General features: G+C 47.1%; 1 protein-coding gene across 3 annotated transcripts in view; it reads left to right on the top strand.

The window, feature by feature from the left end:
• LOC8037015 (translation initiation factor eIF-2B subunit delta) overlaps positions 1 to 17,770 on the top strand; it is a 62,479-nt gene that overhangs the window by 20,614 nt on the left and 24,095 nt on the right. For all 3 annotated transcript variants that reach the window (XM_029989171.4, XM_040502990.2, XM_042291857.1), the window contains one exon: positions 6,938 to 7,014. In XM_029989171.4, the coding sequence (XP_029845031.2) occupies positions 6,938 to 7,014 (77 nt within the window). The remainder of the gene's footprint in view (positions 1 to 6,937; positions 7,015 to 17,770) is intronic.

Consider the following 17,770-nt stretch of genomic DNA (forward strand, 5'->3'; position numbering starts at 1 on the left):
CTTAGTCGCTTTGCTAGTTAAGCAGCCCGTTCAAGTCAAGCCAAACCAAGCATGGCAACACATGCGCAAGTTATGGCTGCAAGTGGGAAGTTGCAGAAGCGATAAATCGTAACTGCGCGACGCACACAGCCAACAAATTTGGGGTCTGGCCCTCAGACATGTTTCGTCCATTGGATATTGAGGTCAACGAACATGCCATCGTCTGTGGTCCGTTTTTGGACGATGAAATAGTGAAAGTGGTTGGGCCTAGGGATGGTTGAGTCAGTTTTTGTGCCACTGACGTGAAAACTGTATTGAGCGTTGTAAGGAACCTTTTCGTTGGCGAAAAAATTTCTGCTTTCAATCACTAGCGCACTCGGCTATCTAGGCGAACGACGGCCATTCTTAGTTCAGTGGTCGGACCAGGCAAGGGCCCACCCAGCAGTGTGCTCCTTCTGCATTTTCACTTCTGAACTTAGCAAGCGCCCATTCCCCAGTTTTTCATGGTTACTATCCTAATTTTGAGTGGACGCTTGCTCCATATTTTACAGCAGATGCATAATCTGATTCGGGTAGCACTTAATGACACAACACAAAGTCAAGAATGAAGAAGGTCACCACATTCAACAGAAGTCTCGCTGTCGCCTCGCCCATGACCAGTTCTTTGTCGAATTGCGTCCATTCAGCAAGGCACACTAATTTCCATGAGTCTTTGACGAAGAATACAGCCATTACCGAAAAACTCTCATTGTTCCTCGGATCCGAGTGGCTTGGTGAAGTGAGCTTCCACTTGGGTGGACGGAGTTGTGAAGCACATGAAGAGCAGCAATTTAAAATCCTGAAGTCGGCTGAGGCTTGAAGTTCAAATAAGTTGGCATGAACAGAACTTCGTTTATGACGAAAAACCACTGTCATGACTGCGACATACGAAAATAGTAAGTAGGTGAGCGCTAAAAAATGCATTTCGGAAGCCGGTCCTATGTTGTCTTCTACCCTCTACCATAACTTGGCAAACGGCGAAGGCTACAGCCCCAGTGAGCCCATCAGCCCATCAAAGTGAGCCATGTGACTAAATTTCAACTTACGAGGGGTATGAGCTGAGCTAGTTGGTTGTACATCTCTAGTGGAACCAGCTGAACTTACAGAAAATTATAGAGATAGGAGAAAAGACACCTGATCCTTGGACTACAAACTATTTATTAAGCTTCCACTTCTTCTTCTACTAATGTTGCTACTGGTATTGTTAAGTCTTCTTTTTCCTCTTTTTCGTTCATTCTGTAATTTGTCCACCTTTTTCTTTTTCTACATGGACATTGGCACCCCGCAGAATCTTCTTTTCACTTTTGTGTAGGGCGACTGAAGGTGAACTGATGCAGGGTTCTTCTTTTTCTTCTGTGGCTAGGGCCTCTCGTATTTCTCTTGCGAACCTGCTCTTGTGGTGTCCTAGAATGAATGTCAGCTGGAGCTTGGCCTTGCACTTGCATGCTTTACAATGAGCAGCTAAGTGTCCAGGTGCTGTTAGGTTTCTTAGGTTGCCTGCATGCTCACGTGCTCAGTCGTTGATACAACGTCCTGTTTGCCCAATGTAACTATGTCCACATAAAAGCGGTATGTTGTAAATCACTTCTTTTTTGCATGGGACGTGCTTTGTCTTGTGCTTGGTGTTACAGGTGTTTTTCTTGTGCTTGATTGACCTGCCGGCACATTGCATGCACCTTTGTTGGGTGCCAAGCACACCACTTTCACATCTTGCCTGCTTGCATTCTTTTTTAACCTATGGGTGACCTCATGAATATATGAGACCACCACGAAAGGTGATTGTGGGATCTTTTTTTGTGTGTTGTGGTCAGTGCTTTAATTTTTCCTCTTGTTGTTGTTGCAGATCTTTTTGCATACAGTGTAGACCGCATATAACGTATGTCTCGGGAGTCACGAAAATCCGCACTATAAGCGGTACCGCACTATAACCAAAACATCAATTTTTCAGGCCAAAATACATGCCATGAGACAACTTACCTTTGTAAAAGAATTTATTTTATGTTAGATGAAAAATAAAGCTTAGTTTGAGGAAAGTCTTTATTTCACCAGACTAGTACAGTTCTGTCTCAAGTGTGTCACACATTTTGAAAGAAATGAGCGGCTTTTGCCTGGCGCAGCCTTTTAATGGCGTCGCGGGTTGCGGACGGACGTTGCGAGCGTTCAGGATTGCTAACCCTAATCACTTTTCTCCAGAGATGAAAACGCGTGAAAATTCGCATTCTTCATACGGTACGCGCCAGTAATACCTTGAACTTTAGTACACGCATGAAATGCGCCAAATAAGAAATCCGGGCGATGTTCGAGGACACAAATGCTTAGAAATCACCACTGTAGTCGAAGTAAACAAACAGGACGACACGGGCGTTTCTGCCGTCTTGAGAGCGCCGCCACTACATCGCCGCACGAGTAGGTGGATCTTCCCTTCTAGTACGTGCTGGGTTATCATAGCGACACACAACGAAAATGCACAGTCAAGGATAGCGCTTTTACGCAAAACGACGAGATGCACGCCGTCTACGACGACGATCACAACCGACGCCATGTTTGCGGAATAGAAGCAGCCGGCCCGCGACCGGCACATCGGAGGAGGAGAAGCGTGGCATGCAACGCGCGCGAACACTTATCCTCGACCTGCGATTGGTCTGTCGTTGCGGTTGTTTGTTTCTTTGTTTCCAACGCAGCGGAGAGACGCACGCACGTGAACGACTCGTGCGTGCGTCCCTCCGTCGCTATGGCAACTGAAGCCTCTCTCTTCGCTTCTCCCCGCGTTTTCGAGCAACCTCCTTGCCCCGCGAGTGCAGCTTGTGGCTCGCGCCGTCAGCGCGTCAGCGCCGTTATCTAGTGTCGCACAGGGAAGCGAGCTGGCTGCTCCGGTCGTCGGAGCGGTCGGCGGGCCGTGCCAAAAACCGCACTATAACCGGTATTTCCCTTCGCGCGCCTGCATTTTAAGCGGTATGTAATTACATGGAGTTCTATGGGAGGTGAACCGGTGGTTTAAAAAGACCGCGTTATACCCGGTCCTGCACTATAAGCGGTTACGTTGTAAGTGGTCCATACCGTATAAAGGCCAGTAAAGGTCTTGAAGATCCAGCCTCGTGAAGCCTGGACAGTTGTGCCGTAGAGCTTCGTCTAATTTGGTGCGAGCAAGCTCGATCTGGGAAAGGTTCCCTCCCTTCAAGTCCGAACATTCTAAGAATGTCAAGCAAGGAGTAGCCACCGCAGCTCTCTCAGCCAGCCTGAAAAAGACATGCTCACACCAAATGAGGCGAAGCTTTAAGGCACAAATGTGCAGGCATCACGAGGCCAGATATCCAAGACCCTTACTGGCCTCCATATACAAAAAAATCTGCCACAACATCAAGAGGACAAATGAAAGCACTGGCCACAACACACAAAAGAAGATCCCACAATATCTTTTTACGGTGGTCCCATGTATTCATGGGGTCACCCCTAGGTTAAAAAAGATTGCAACCAGGCAAGACGTGAAAGTGGTGTGCTTGGCACCCAACAAGGCACATGCAATGTGCCGGAAGGTCAATCAAGCACAAGCCAACAAGACAAGCACCTGTAACACCAAGCACAAGACGAAGCATGTCCCATACGAAAAAGATAATATTTACAACGTACCACTGTCATGTGGTGTAGCTACATTGGGCAAACGGGACGTTGTATCAATGACCGAGCATGTGAGCATGCTGGCAACCTAAATATAACATGACAGCATCTTGGCACTTCACTGCTCATTGTAAAGCAAGGCCAAGCTCGAGCTGACATCCATCCTAGGACACGAGAAGAACAGGTTCGCACGAGAAATATTAGAGGCCTTAGCCATAGAAGAAAAAGAAGAAAACTGTGTCAGTTCACCCTCAATCACCCTACAGCAAAGTAAAAAGAAGTTCTTGTGGGGTGCCAATGTCCATGTAAATAAGAAAAAGGGGTCAAACCACAAAATGAACGAAACAGAGGAAAAAGAAGACTTAGCAATACCATACCAGTAGCAACATTAGTAGAAGAAGGGGAGGTTTAATAAATAGTTGGTAGTCCAGCGATCGGGTGTCTTATCTCATATCTCTATAATTTTCTGTAAGTTCAGCTGGTTCCACTAAACAAATGTTCAACCAATCGACTTTGTCCTGCGCAGAGCTGTCACGTGTTTTGCTCCGTCCCTGTGATTTGCTCAAAGTGGCCGTCAATCACGTTCGCTCGCTGCCACACGAAGACACAAAAGAAGGTGGCGTGAGCTAACAAAAGGTGAGGTCAGTGATGGATGAACAAAGCAGCTAAGCTCCCTATGCTTGCTCTGTCTGTCCTGCTCGGGCTGAAAGTAAGCAAACTCCGTTTTTGCGTAACCTTTTTTTTTTTTTTTTTGCAACGTCGGTTTTGAGTTGATCGGAAAATCGGAATGGCTTACCAGCATAGCCGATTCACAAATGAAACTTCTGTGACTTAGCAAAAAGCTGCAACGGGCACGGTATGTCAAGATGGCGTTAGCACGACCCATCTCATACTTCACAGGTATCGGTTGGATTAAAACGGTTTCGGCACAATTTTCGGATTTGACGCCAATATCAGCGAAATATTGTGTGCTGCCTTGGTAGTACTGTAGTTGTTGAGTGCTTCTATGGTAGTCTTTTAAAGGGACCATGGCAATTTTATTTGTTTTTTTTAAAGGAGGTGTTTTCGACGCATAGGTGTCCTAGCATGCCACTCAATTTTTTTTAGTACTTTGTGACTTATTTTTGTGCCAACAAATAAATTTGCGAAACTGAAACAATCATTCAAATTTCTTTCCTTTTTCGCCTCTGGAAAGGGAAATGTCATCGAGGAGCGCTGTTGGTTTCGGTAGGATTTAGTGGCTGCTCTGCGCGGTTCCCATGGTTGGTTATAGTGTATGACGGCCTGTGAAGGAAACCCGGAAAAAATGGACGATAATGCCATACTTGCAAACGAGTTTAAGCTCCCGTTCAGCGACCTCATGCCGACTGAACGTGAAATTCTGCTCAGGACACAGAACTCTGGATTGGCGCTTTACAAGGGCGCCCCAGACCTGCCCTCGGCTCCTCAGTCGCCACCTCAGAGTGACTCTTCGCCCTACTTGCCTACGCCAACACAGCGCCGTCACGGGAACACAATGCGCAGCCTACTACAGCACATAAACGCGGCATGATTGAAGAGACACCAGTTTGCGAAGCGAAATAAGAGTCAAAATGCAGGCGAGCTGGTGAACAATCATAATTAAGAAATAAAACCTTGAAACAAGGACACAAAAAAAGGGACATACACACCACCGTCTGAAAACTAGCACAGCATACAGCTGTCATTTACTTTCACAAGTCTTCTTCTTTGTCATCCTGCACGCTATACATACTATTAAACCTATTCCTATATGCGCTATACATGCTACTAAACCTACATTATACACACTATAAAACCTATTAATACCAAACTGCCACTTTAAAAAATGATCCATTGTTCAAATTACTTTTTTTTATCACATCTCACCATTGAATTTGAAACCAAGAGTGCATCATTCATTTGAACCGTTTGAACCAACCGTCTGACGAGGAGCCCGTTGTCGTCATCCCTTGACGGCGCACCTTAGTTCACTTTTCTGACGCCGTCTCAAGGGTGGGGTCTCAGGCATCGTTCCCGGCACAAATATTACCACAACCGTTTAATATTGGTGCAGCACCCAAACTTCTGTACGGGCTGGAACTTGGTCAACAGTGTCTGCGACGTGCCAGACGCCCATTTCAGTCGTCAAATAAAATTTCGAAATTGCCTTCATGGTCTCCTTAAGAATGTATGCAAAGGAAAAAGAAATTTATCTTGAACAGCCTGGATGGAAAAAGTATGTCATAAAGTAAATATAAAAAGAAAAAAAGGAAGTTTTTTTAAAGCTATATTTACGGCACGAAACAAATTTGTAGGCACTTGTGGGAGCCCGCAGAAAATTGACAACTAACAGTCACGTCACTGGCCACTATAGTCACATGATTCTTGCACTCTTTTGGAAGCTTCCTATGAGCTCTAAAAGTTACTTATAAACCTTTGTTTTTTTGTTGCACTTTTTTTTTTAACAATATATTTTGATGTTCGAGAAACAGCAAGTATAAGAAAATTGGCACTTTTTGTTTTGACTCGTACGTTTCGAGAGGAAGCTGTGACTTGGTGTCACCACTATCCGCAGGCGCATCGCTGTCCTCTGAGCTTTCTGCAGGGAGGTTCGCTGGTCTTCGAGGCATGTCCTTGTATGAGCGAAGCCCTAGCTACTTGATGCGGTTGATAAGTCTACACTTTGAGTCCGGATCCACCACAAAACACGCAGACTACCACAGCTATCACCACCAGCACAGAAAAATAAGAACACAGCGTGCACCGAAGTTGAGCGGAAGTCTCGCGAGGCTTGCATACGTTTTTCAGCCAAGCAGCCAAGCCAATCCAAGCAGCTTACCTCTCCTTCACAAAGAGCTCACAGGCGCAAGAGAGAAAAGTGGAAAGGATGACTGTTACACCTCGCTTGACAAAAAATTGTCTTGTGCTGTAAATATAGCTGTAAAAAAGACTCTTCGTTGCTGTTAATTTGTTTTATGACGTCCTTTTTTCATGCAAGCTGTTTAAAAAAAAAAAAAATTTTTTTTCTTTGCATATGTTTTTTTAAAGAGGAGCTTGTGGTTGCGCTGTGATCATTCCATAAAGGCTTAGCTGTCGGGAACTGACCAGGGGGTGTTGTAGCTGCCCTTCATTACGGAGCAATCGCAATCCTGGGTGGAAACCCTTGAAATTGTATGTGTTGAGAATCAACTGGACTAGGCATGCACCTCGCAGCTTCATTTAAGCAAACTTTGGGGTTGTGTGTCATCGTTTTAATTTGGCGAGAATTTCGGTTAAGAAGCTTTTTTTATGCCTTATCCCAAAGGTGATCCGAGACTACACCTGCCACGCCAACAAGAGGATTTCACAAGACATTAGAGAGCAACTGGACTGTGATATCAAGTGAGTTTGTCCGCTGCTTTAAAGATTACTTTCAAATCGAGCATCTGCAAGAACTTGTCAAAACTGCAAGTCACTGCAGACACTATAGTCGGTGACAGGTCAAGAACGAAGTGGAAGCTCCTCCCACCTCTTTCCACTTTAGTAGAGCAAACATTGGAGAGGAGGCGACCTTCTTTCTATTGTTTGCTCTGCTGAAGTGGAAAGGGGTGGGAGGAGCTTCTACTTCATTCTTGACCTGTCACCGACTATAGAGCAGTTTCTAGAGCAAAGTAAGGAGTGGTGAGAAAAGTTTCTGATAAGTCGGAGGACGTCTTTATTTGTTCCGTGAGTGATTGTTTTCTATGTATAGTATGTCTCAATGAACAAGTTATTGTCAAGTGCATTCTATATGTCACTGTTGTTCGCTTGCGCCATTTAGCCTGCAGAGTTACTTGTCTTGAGATGCCTTTTCCCACCTGGACCCACCCTTTGCCCTTTCATTGTGTTTGCACCCCCCTAGCCTCACTGATACCTCTAAGAAGGATGTGTTGCCGAGCATTGAGTGCTGTGGAGTACTACCATATTAGATGTTTCTTTGTTCAGATAAGCCAAGACAGAGAAAACAGGAAAACTAAGGCTACCTGGCTCCGTTTACTGCTCCGAGTTGGGGAAGGGAAGAGGGAAATACTGTTCTTTATAATTACTGTAAAGTTCCGAAAGAATGCCCGCTCCCGAGAGACTACCCATTCCGTTATTTTGGCTAAATGTCTGTAACATAAAAATTCCAAAACATCGGCCACCCCCGATTCCCGTCGGACGTCACGCGGTGTCCGACGGGAATCGCATCGACTGTGTTGTAAGTTTGAACTCTGACTCGGAGCTCAGGAGGGCAAGAAACAGAAAAACCAACAATGAGATGGCGATAAATCTCACGTGGTATGACGCAGAACAGACAGGACGAAAAATAAGTACAGTGTAGACCGCATATAACGTATGTCGCGGGAGTCGCGAAAATCCGCACTATAAGCGGTACCGCGTTATAACCAAAACATCAATTTTTCAGGCCAAAATACATGCCATGAGACAACCTACCTTTGTAAAAGAATTTATTTTATGTCAGATGAAAAATAAAGCTTAGTTTGAGGAAAGTCTTTATTTCACCATACTTCTCTCTCAAGTGTGTCACACATTTTGAAAGAAATGAGCGGCTTTTGCCTGGCGCAGCCTTTTAGCGGCGTCGCGGGTTGTGGACGGACGTTGCGAGTGTTCAGGATTGCTAACCCTAATCACTTTTCTCCGGAGATGAAAACGCGTGAAAATTCACATCCTTCATACGGTACGCACCAGTAATACCTTCAACTTGAGCACACGCATGAAATGCGCCAAATAAGAAATCCGGGCGATGTTCGAGGACACAAATGCTTAGAAAGCACCACTGTAGTCGAAGTAAACAAACACGACGACACGGGCGTTTCTGCCGTCTTGAGAGCGCCGCCACGACATCGCCGCTCGAGTAGGTGGATCTTCCCTTCTAGTACGTGCTGGGTTATCATAGCGACACACAACGAAAATTCAGTCAAGGATAGCGCTTTTACGCGGAACGATGAGATGAACGCCGTCTACGACGACGATCACAACGTTGATCACAACCAGCAGCCGGCCCGCGACCGGCATGCATGCAACGCGCGCGAAGACTTCTCCTCGACCTGCGATTGGTCTGTCGTTGCGGTTGTTGGTTTCTAACGCAGCGGAGGGACGCACGCACGTGAACAACACGTACGTGCGTCCCTCCGTCGCTAGGGCAACTGAAACCTCTCTCTTCGCTTCTCCCGCTTCTTCGAGCAACCTCCTTGCCCCGCGAGTGCCGCTTGCGCAGCGCTTGCGGCTCGCGCTGTCAGCGCAGTTATCTAGTGTCGCACAGGGAAGCGTGCTCGCTGCTCCGGTCGTCGGCGCGGTCGGCGGGCTGTGCCAGAAACCGCACTATAACCGGTATTTCCCTTCGCGCGCCTGCGTTTTAAGCGGTATGTAATTACATGGAGTTCTATGGGAGGCAAACCGGTGGTTTAAAAAAACCGCGTTATACCCGGTCCTGCACTATAAGCGGTTACGTTGTAAGTGGTCTATACTGTACACACAAAGAAAAAAGAGACAAGCACGTGGATGCTCAGGTAACCTCAACTGGCTCCTGACAGCCTGAGCTTTGCCCGTGGCCTCACATGATGTTTACACCAGCTCGGGCGAACTTGAGCAAGACGAGATGCCTGCCGGCCGCCATCAACCATCTGGGGGTGCGAAAGCGGACGGGGAAAGAAGCGGAATCTGAAATGTCGGTCGGAGGAGGAGAAGGAAAATGCTCATGGGACGACGGGGTTCTCAGAGAGAGATCGAAAAGGAACGCTACGAAAGACGCCACGCAAAAGACCTCTTCTGTGTTTACCGAAGCTTGAGTTGTAGATTTAGACTAATAAACCGTTCGCATTGGGTTAAACCTTGCGGTTGTCAATTAACAACAAAAACTTTCTGGTGCCGAAACCCGGGATTAACTGCCAACAAAGACCCCGAACGAAGAAATGGCAACTCAAGCTACAATCGACCGACTAAGACGCAGAAGAGCAGTGGTCCGAACGTCAACAATGAAACTACTGAACGAAACCGACGTTCTGCTGGCCACGGTAGACACGGATACGGGTGAGCTTCAAGAAAAGTTTGAACTTCTGGTGTCCAAAGAATCAACGTTAAAGGAACTGGACCGCTACATGGAAGCAGTCGTGGACTGCGAATCGATAGAAGAGGAGATGACAGGCGCGGAAGTTTACCATGAAAGAATCTGCGTAACGAAGACGCGATTGCGAAACAAGCTGACAGAACGTGAACAAGCCGCTGCCGGGTTACCTTTCATGCAGAACACGGCCGTCAAAACTATCGCAAATCGAGGACGGATGACTACGGCAGTGAAGCTCCCGAAACTTGAGGTAACGAAATTCCAAGGGGATATACGAGCATGGCAAGGATTCTGGAGCCAGTTTGGCTGTACCATTCACCAGAACGAAAGTCCTTAGGAAATCGACAAGTTCAAGTACCTCAAAAGCTACCTGACCGGCAAAGCTGCTGCGGCAATTGAGGGACTCGCCGTTACTGCCGAGAACTACAAAGTTGCAATCGATTTCTTGAAGGAAAGATTTGGTCAACAGGAGCAAATCATCGAAAGCCATCTGTCACGACTGCTGGAGATCAAACCAGGTCATGACTCTAGGAACGTCGATGCACTCGGAGAGTTATACAATGAAGTGGAGACGGGAGTTCGAAGTCTTGATGCCCTGGGGGTTCAATCGGATACCTACGGTACGATGCTCCTTACCGTTCTTCGAAAGGTCGTGCCGGCCGATCTGAGCCTGGAGTACAACCGGAGGTCCGCCTCACGAACAGCGGCAAAGCACAACGAGCTGAGAGACTTTCTGGACTTCCTGAAAATCGAGATAGAAAGCCGAGTAAGAAGTTTATATGGGTCAGGACATTCCGTGCCACGAACCGTGGATCAAAGAAGCTTTCGTGCAAGGAAAGATCAGCAGAGTCGTTATCCTCCTTCTGCATCTGTACTAACAACGGCAGCAGGCCTGGATGAAAAGAACTGTGTGTTCTGCAAATCAGGTGCTCATCTGACTGCGGACTGCACATCCTCAATGACCAACGACGAACGCAAGTGTGTTCTGAAGGCTGAAAACCGATGTTATTGTTGCACCAAGAAAAACCATTGAGCAAACGATTGCAGAAGTGCAAAGTGGCTGAAGTGTGTGCAGTGTGCAGGGAGACACGCAAGTGCCATGTGCGACCCAAACTTCAAGCCTCAGCATAAGACTACGGCAAAAGAAATGGCGGACACCGGTGAAACATCAACTTCGGAAGGAACGACACTCCAGTCAACGCTCAAGATAACAAACTCGGAAAGGAACAGGGGAAAGCGAGTACTTCTGCAGACAGTTCAAGCCTGGGCAGAAGGTGAAAGAGAGCGTTGCCGGATTAGACTTCTCATCGACGGCGGAAGCCAGCGGACTTTTATTTCGCCAAACCATCTCCAAGAAACTTCACCTGAAGGAACTGAGTGAGGAGGACTTGACCATTTTCACGTTTGGAGATGCAGCAACGAAAACGAAATGCAAGCGAGTGGAACTGTGGCTCCGCAGCCAATACGACAGAAGATCCGTAAGAATAGAAGCCCTCGAGGTTCCTCACATCTGCTCAGATGTCATGAACAGCCCCTCCGAGGAACTGCGGGTGCTGCCTGACGGAATAAACCTCGCGGATGTGGAGCTCTGGAGCAATCCATGCGAGGAGGGAATCAGCCTTCTCATCGGAGCCGATCATTTCTGGGACATTGTGAACGGCAGAGTCAAGCGCTTGAATGAGAAGCTGATGGCAGTCGACACCGTCCTCGGGTGGACACTTCAGGGTCCCGTTACCTCTACTTCTGCGACCACCTACTCGCCAACAACTGGAGTGATGAGGGTGACTGCGTCCAAAACAAACGACGCGGAAATTTCGGCTCAGCCCAGATCATTCTGGGAACTTGAGCTCATCGGAGTAGCTGACAACGTGACGAAGACTTCAGAGACGGAATTGCTCAGCGAATTCGACAAATCCGTAAAGTTTGAGAACGAGTGATACCAAGTTTCACTGCCAGGCAATGAAGAAGACTGGCCAGGTCAAGTGGAAAACGCTCGCCAGGTTGCGGACAACAAAGCGGAAGAAAAGAAGGCAATGGTGTTACAAGTAAATGCACCAGCTCTGTTTCCAGTTTTCGACTTGGAAAGGTACAACTCGGCAGCCAAGGTGATCCGCGTAACTGCTTGGATCAAACGTTTCGTGAAGAATTGTGCCAAGACAGCAGACAAACAAAGCGGACCTCTCTCAAGCAAAGAACTGATAGAAGCCGAAACGTATTGGCTTACCATTGCACAAAACGAGACTTTTGTACCAGAAATCACGAGCTTGTGTGAAGACAAACAAGTTGACAGAAAATCGACACTCGGGAATTTGAGCCCATTCCTGGACAGCGACGGATTGGTTCGAATGGGTGGACGATTGCAGCACAGTGACAAGAGCGAGAATGTGAAGCACCCAATCGTCCTTACCGCCGATCACCCTTTCACCACCCTTCTCATCGCGGGGGAACACCGTTGGCTGCTCCATGGTGGGGTTCGAGACACATTAGGACGGCTACGGGAATCCTACTGGATTATAAGAGGATGACAAGCCGTAAAGAAAGTAATTCACAAGTGTTTCGCCTGCCGAAAACAAAGTTGCCTGCCCGCATTCGAGCCAATGGCCCCCTTACCGGCGGACCGAGTCACAAGAAGCGACCCTTTCAGCATCACGAGGGTAGACTTCGCAGGACCTTTGATCTGCTGTCAACGGAAAGGAAGCAGCAAGTGTTACATCGCTTTATTCACGTGCACTGTTACTCGGGCAGTCCACCTGGAGCTGGTGAGTGACCTCTCCTCCGCCACATTTTTGTTGGCTTTCAAGCGTTTTGTTGCACGACGCGGGATCAGCACGACAGTATATTCCGACAACGTTTCAACATTCAAACGAACATCGAAGGACCTTGAACTAATCTTCCGTGCCATCCTGTCTGAAGAAGTGCAGGCATACTTCTCGAACCACAGAACCCGTTGGAAATTTATCGTCGAGAGGGCTGCATTGTGGGGCGGATTTTGGGAAAGAATGGTGCGATCCGTCAAGGTGTCTCTGCGCAAGGTGTTGGGACGGAGCAGCTTGGATTTTGAGGAACTAACGACTGTCCTGGCCGAGGTCGAGGCCATCATAAATTCTCGCCCTCTGACGTTCGTGTACGCAAACGCCGAGGAACCAGAGGTACTTTCTCCAGCTCACTTACTAGTGGGGAGGAAACTAACGAGCCTTCCGCCACATCGACTACCAACGGAACTGTACCAGCTGGAGATCAGCTTGCTCGAAGATGGAAATACCGCACTGCGGTGGTGGAGAATTTCTGGAGACGGTGGCGGCGTGAGTATCTGCTCGAACTAAGGTCAGCGCTCCTGGTCAAACCGACTGCCTCATCGGGACTCCAAGCTGGTGACCTAGTTCTTCTAAAGGAAGACCGTCTACCAAGACACATGTGGAAAACCTGCGGAATAGAGGAGACCATTCAAGGAAGGAAAGGCAGAGCAAGAGCATGTAAGCTGATCCTACCCGGGGGAGGAAGGCTTCGCCGGCCCATTCAACATCTGTACAAATTGGAGTTAAAAGAATGACCGTGCCTGCTCATTCTGGGGAAGATTGTCGTAAGTTTGAACTCTGACTCTGAGCTCAGGAGGGCAAGAAACAGAAAAACCGACAACGAGATGGCGATAAATCTCACGTGGTATGGCGCAGAACAGACAGGACAAAAATAAGTGCACACAAAGAAAAAAGAGACGAGCATGAGGAAAGCATGTGGATGCTCGGGTAACGTCAACTGGCTCCTGACGGACTGAGCTTTGCCCGTGGCCTCACATGTTGTTTACACCAGCTCGGGCGAACTTGAGCAAGACGAGATGCCTGCCGGCCGCCATCAACCATCTGGGGGTGCCGGCCGCCATCAACCATCTGGGTACGAGAAAAGAAGCGGAATCTGAAACGTCGGTCGGAGGGGGAGAAGGAAAATGCTCACGGGACTACGGGGTTCTCAGAGAGAGATCGAAAAGGAACGCCACGAAAGACGCCACGCAAAAGAACTCTTCTCTGTTTAACGACGCTTGAGTTATAGATTTAGACTAATAAACAGTTCGCATTGAGTTAAACCTTGCGGTTGTCAATTAACAACAGATTGCGCAAATGAACTCGAGTCTGACAACCCAGTTCATAGCGGGTTCCCGCGCTTTTGTCCACGATGTGCGCAGGTGATATCGGCTCCTGTAACATGCGAGCTGTTGCCGCGTGTATGTTTCACCGTGAAATGCGAATCTGCTGCGTCCGCAATCTGCGGTATCCGTTCCCATGACATAAAGTTTGTAGCGGATTCCCGCATTTTTGTCTGTGATCTGCATGCACGATCTCAATTCCACGCGAATTGGTCCCGATTGTTTATTGCACCGTGAAATATAATTTGGCTGCGTTCGCAACCTGTGGTATTTGTACCCAAAACACACAAATATGTAGCGGATTCCTGCGTTTTCGTTCGCAATCTGCACGCGCAATATCGGTTCCCGTGACAGGCAAGTTTGTAGCAAGTTCCCGCGTGTTTATTGCTCCATAAAACTTGCATCTGCTGCGTCCACAATTTGCGGTATTCGGTTTTGTGAGGTGCGAGTTCTCGGCGGGTTTGCGCGGGTCCTTCGCACCGTGAAATGCGAATCTGCTGCGTCCGCAACCTGCGGTAACCTTTCCCGTGACACAGGAGTTTGTAGCAAATTTCCACGTGTTTATCGCATCGTGAGACGTGAATTCGCGGTGTCCGCGATCTGCGGTATCAGTTCCAGCGTCACGTGGTTTGTAGCCTGTGTGAGGATGTTTATCATTAATTTTTTATAAGGTTTTGCTGTGGCATCCCCAAAGATAGTCCACCCCATCTTTTTCACCATTTATCTCTTCATTTTGGGTGGGCGTTCTTTCGGAATTTCACGGTAGAGATATATCTATAATTGTAATAAAAAATTGGGGAGGACGCTTAAGTGGAACGCGATAGCGTTATCAGGTCCCGTTCGCATCGCATTCTCATTTGCCATGCAAGCTTGCCTTGTGTGGTCTAGTCAGTAGCGGGTCTGGCTCACAACCGAAGGGTTGTGGGTTCGAATGCTGCCTAAAGTTCTTCATATTATTTTTTATGGCAAATTAATTACTTTATAGAGTGAAATCATCTGAGACGTGCGGCAACCTTTTATTCGCATTGCATGTCGTTTTTTTAATCGCTTTCATTCCACGCGTGACGTCACGTTTCATAGAGCGTTGTGGGTTGTTTGAAATTTCCATGTGAGGTCTTGTGGCTGTGATGTCATGACCCTATCGACCAAGCAGGATTTTCGCAGCACGCTACTGACACCAACTTCTCTGCCACGCCACTGTCTTTCTGCGACGCAATGAAAAAAATTTCCGAGCCTATCATGCAATTGCAGATGCTCCCCTGCGTCAGCCACTGCTCCTAGCAAGCCAGTGCGAAGTGTGCCATGTGCCACGGGCATTACGCACAGCATTCCACTGTCGTGCGGCCCCACCTACGTTGGGCAAACGAGCTGCTGCCTAACAGTAGGCTCCATGAGCACAGATACTCTTGGAGCCACAGTGGGAGGACACCTTTCAGTTCACTGTAAAGAGTTCCTGTCTTTTGATACCACCACAATTTTGGGAAAGCACAAAGGCAAAGTGACGCGTGAGGTGCTTGAGGCATTCTGCATCCACACTGGGGGAGAAACTGTATTAGCGCTGCGCAGTGTCGGACAAAATACTTAATAAAAGTATTTAAGTTAAGTTACTAAATACCTGCTTCATATAGTATTTAAAATACTAAAGTTACTTTCACTGTAAAGTATCTTGAGTAGAGTACAAATACTTAGAAATGTAATTTATTTACTTTTAAAGATACTTGCGCATTGCGTAATTGTATCGACATCAGTGACGTCAATTATACAGCTGTGCAAATCTGGGTTACCAAAATGGTTTGTTTGCACACAACAACACAAATTGGGGGGAAAAAAAGTATCGCAGGGCTATTTTTTGCAGTCCAACTATAAGGAGCAGGATATTGTCACGAATGACAAATGACGAGGCGGTGAATAACTGAAGAAACTAGATGTTTATTGGGGCAAACTTGTGCCCAAAACAAAATAGAGAAAGGCTAGCGTTGCAGGCGTCGATGTCGGCGAAACAGCAGCATCGAGGGCTGGGGCAAGATTGACTCCGGATCGCCACTCGAAGCACCTTTTCTACCCGCGTAAATTTCTGGAACATTCGGCGTAGAATATTCGGCACATAGAACATTCGTCACTCGATCAGATGACAAGGTTCTCGAACTTAAGAGAGCGCCAAGTTTAAAGAATAAATAAAAAAGGAGTCCGCTCCCTGGTATCGAACCCGGAGCCTCCGCACGAGAGCCAAGCGCGGTAACCATTTGGCCACGTGCTCGCTCGGCAGTGCGCGTGGCAATATCACTGATACATGTTACAGAACATTTCTGGGACAACAAGAAAAAGGTCATTTGGGGAGGAGATTAAGGGGCCTCAGAGGAGATCAGACCGTGGCGCCCCAAGCGGTTAACTACACGTAGAACTACACGAATGAGGACAACAAATAACAATGACTCGGCGCTCGGCTGTCATAACCGAACGCGGAGTCAGCGTTTGGCTGGACTTCGTGTTCTCCGGTGAGGGGCAGGAGGGGCTTTTTTGTTACCACTCCGGCCTGCATGAACAATGCGCCATGCACGGTGTGCAGCTCAGCACAAAATCCCAAGTGGGTCAAGTTCGCATCCTCTGATGACTGCTTTCGGGAGAGATCTGGCACTTAGTATTTTTACATTACACTGTGCCCCGTGCTCTATTAAAAAAGATGGCGTGAACAAGCTTACAAGGCCTATCGGCATGCGCACAGGCCTTGTGTTGGGTAAACACCAAGGTGTGGGGGCAACACAGGTCAGAGCGCCTCGCCAATAGTGACATCGCTAAATATCATGTCCTGCGGCGCACGTTAGACGCATTGTTTAATTACAATCCATATTCTCTATATGGGGAATTCACTATAAACAAACTGGGAATATGGATATGAGTGAATGTATAACAAAGAGATCCCACATAATAACTGTGGCAGTGGTCGCACCTTCTTCAAGCAGGTACGTTCAGAAAGGCACTCAACATTGGGGGACACTTTCGATTTCGAGTGGTCATCCACCTCGTAGTTTGTTTCCTGTCCTGTGCTTATCAATGTTCGCTTACAAACAGTGTTCGCGAGAGCAATAAGTGACGGACTGACGACAAAAAGAAAAAAAACAAAAGAAAACTTGAACGCTTTGCCGTAGCGGGGTCAAATATACAAAAAGCAAAACAAAAATTTTTTTTTTTGTATGTGTCCACTTCTTATTTTCTTCTATTTGTTATTTTCTTGACACTTAAGTCTACATTGTTGTCGTAAGTCGTTTCCCGGTCTACGTTGTGCCTCAGTGTGGCAATTTTTACTTTCGTAAAACCATTTCTTTTGTTAGAGAATTTTTGGGGGGAAAGTCTAGAAAACAAAAGGCGCCTTTGAGAAAGGGGGGGGAACGCCATCATTGTACAAACTTTGGACTTAAATATGAGTCACAATCGGCAAAAAAAGCAATGTTTTCATGAGCTCAATCAAAGTCACCGTAGCTAATCGGATTTGGTTACTCGAAATAATGTTCACATTTGCTCGTGCCACGCCCACGCCACTTCGTACCGAAAAACTCGGAAAATGGCGAAATGTCATTAATGTATTTTAGATAATGAGTACAAGATACTCAGAAATGCAATTAAAATATCAAATACTCAATCAAAAGTATTTGCAAGATACCAAGATACTTCAAAAACTATTTGAAATACAGGATTTTCAGTAGAGTATTTGAGATAGGCACAAGTCTGGTGCAGCGTTTGTGGCATTGTCTAGTAAGCAGCTGGAATTCCTGAAACTGACAATGAAGTTCCAGCGCGTCCCGTAATACGTAGGTATCATGGACAGAAGATGTGCATGTGAATGTGTGGAACAATGTGTTTTCTTTCTCCTTTTCTATTTGTAAAAGTACATAGTTGCGAGTCAGCGCTCTGTCCTGCCC

Source organism: Ixodes scapularis, unplaced genomic scaffold (genome assembly GCF_016920785.2).
Source record: "Ixodes scapularis isolate PalLabHiFi unplaced genomic scaffold, ASM1692078v2 PGA_scaffold2__306_contigs__length_199485367, whole genome shotgun sequence".
In the NCBI taxonomy this organism is placed as follows: Eukaryota; Metazoa; Arthropoda; class Arachnida; order Ixodida; family Ixodidae; genus Ixodes; species Ixodes scapularis.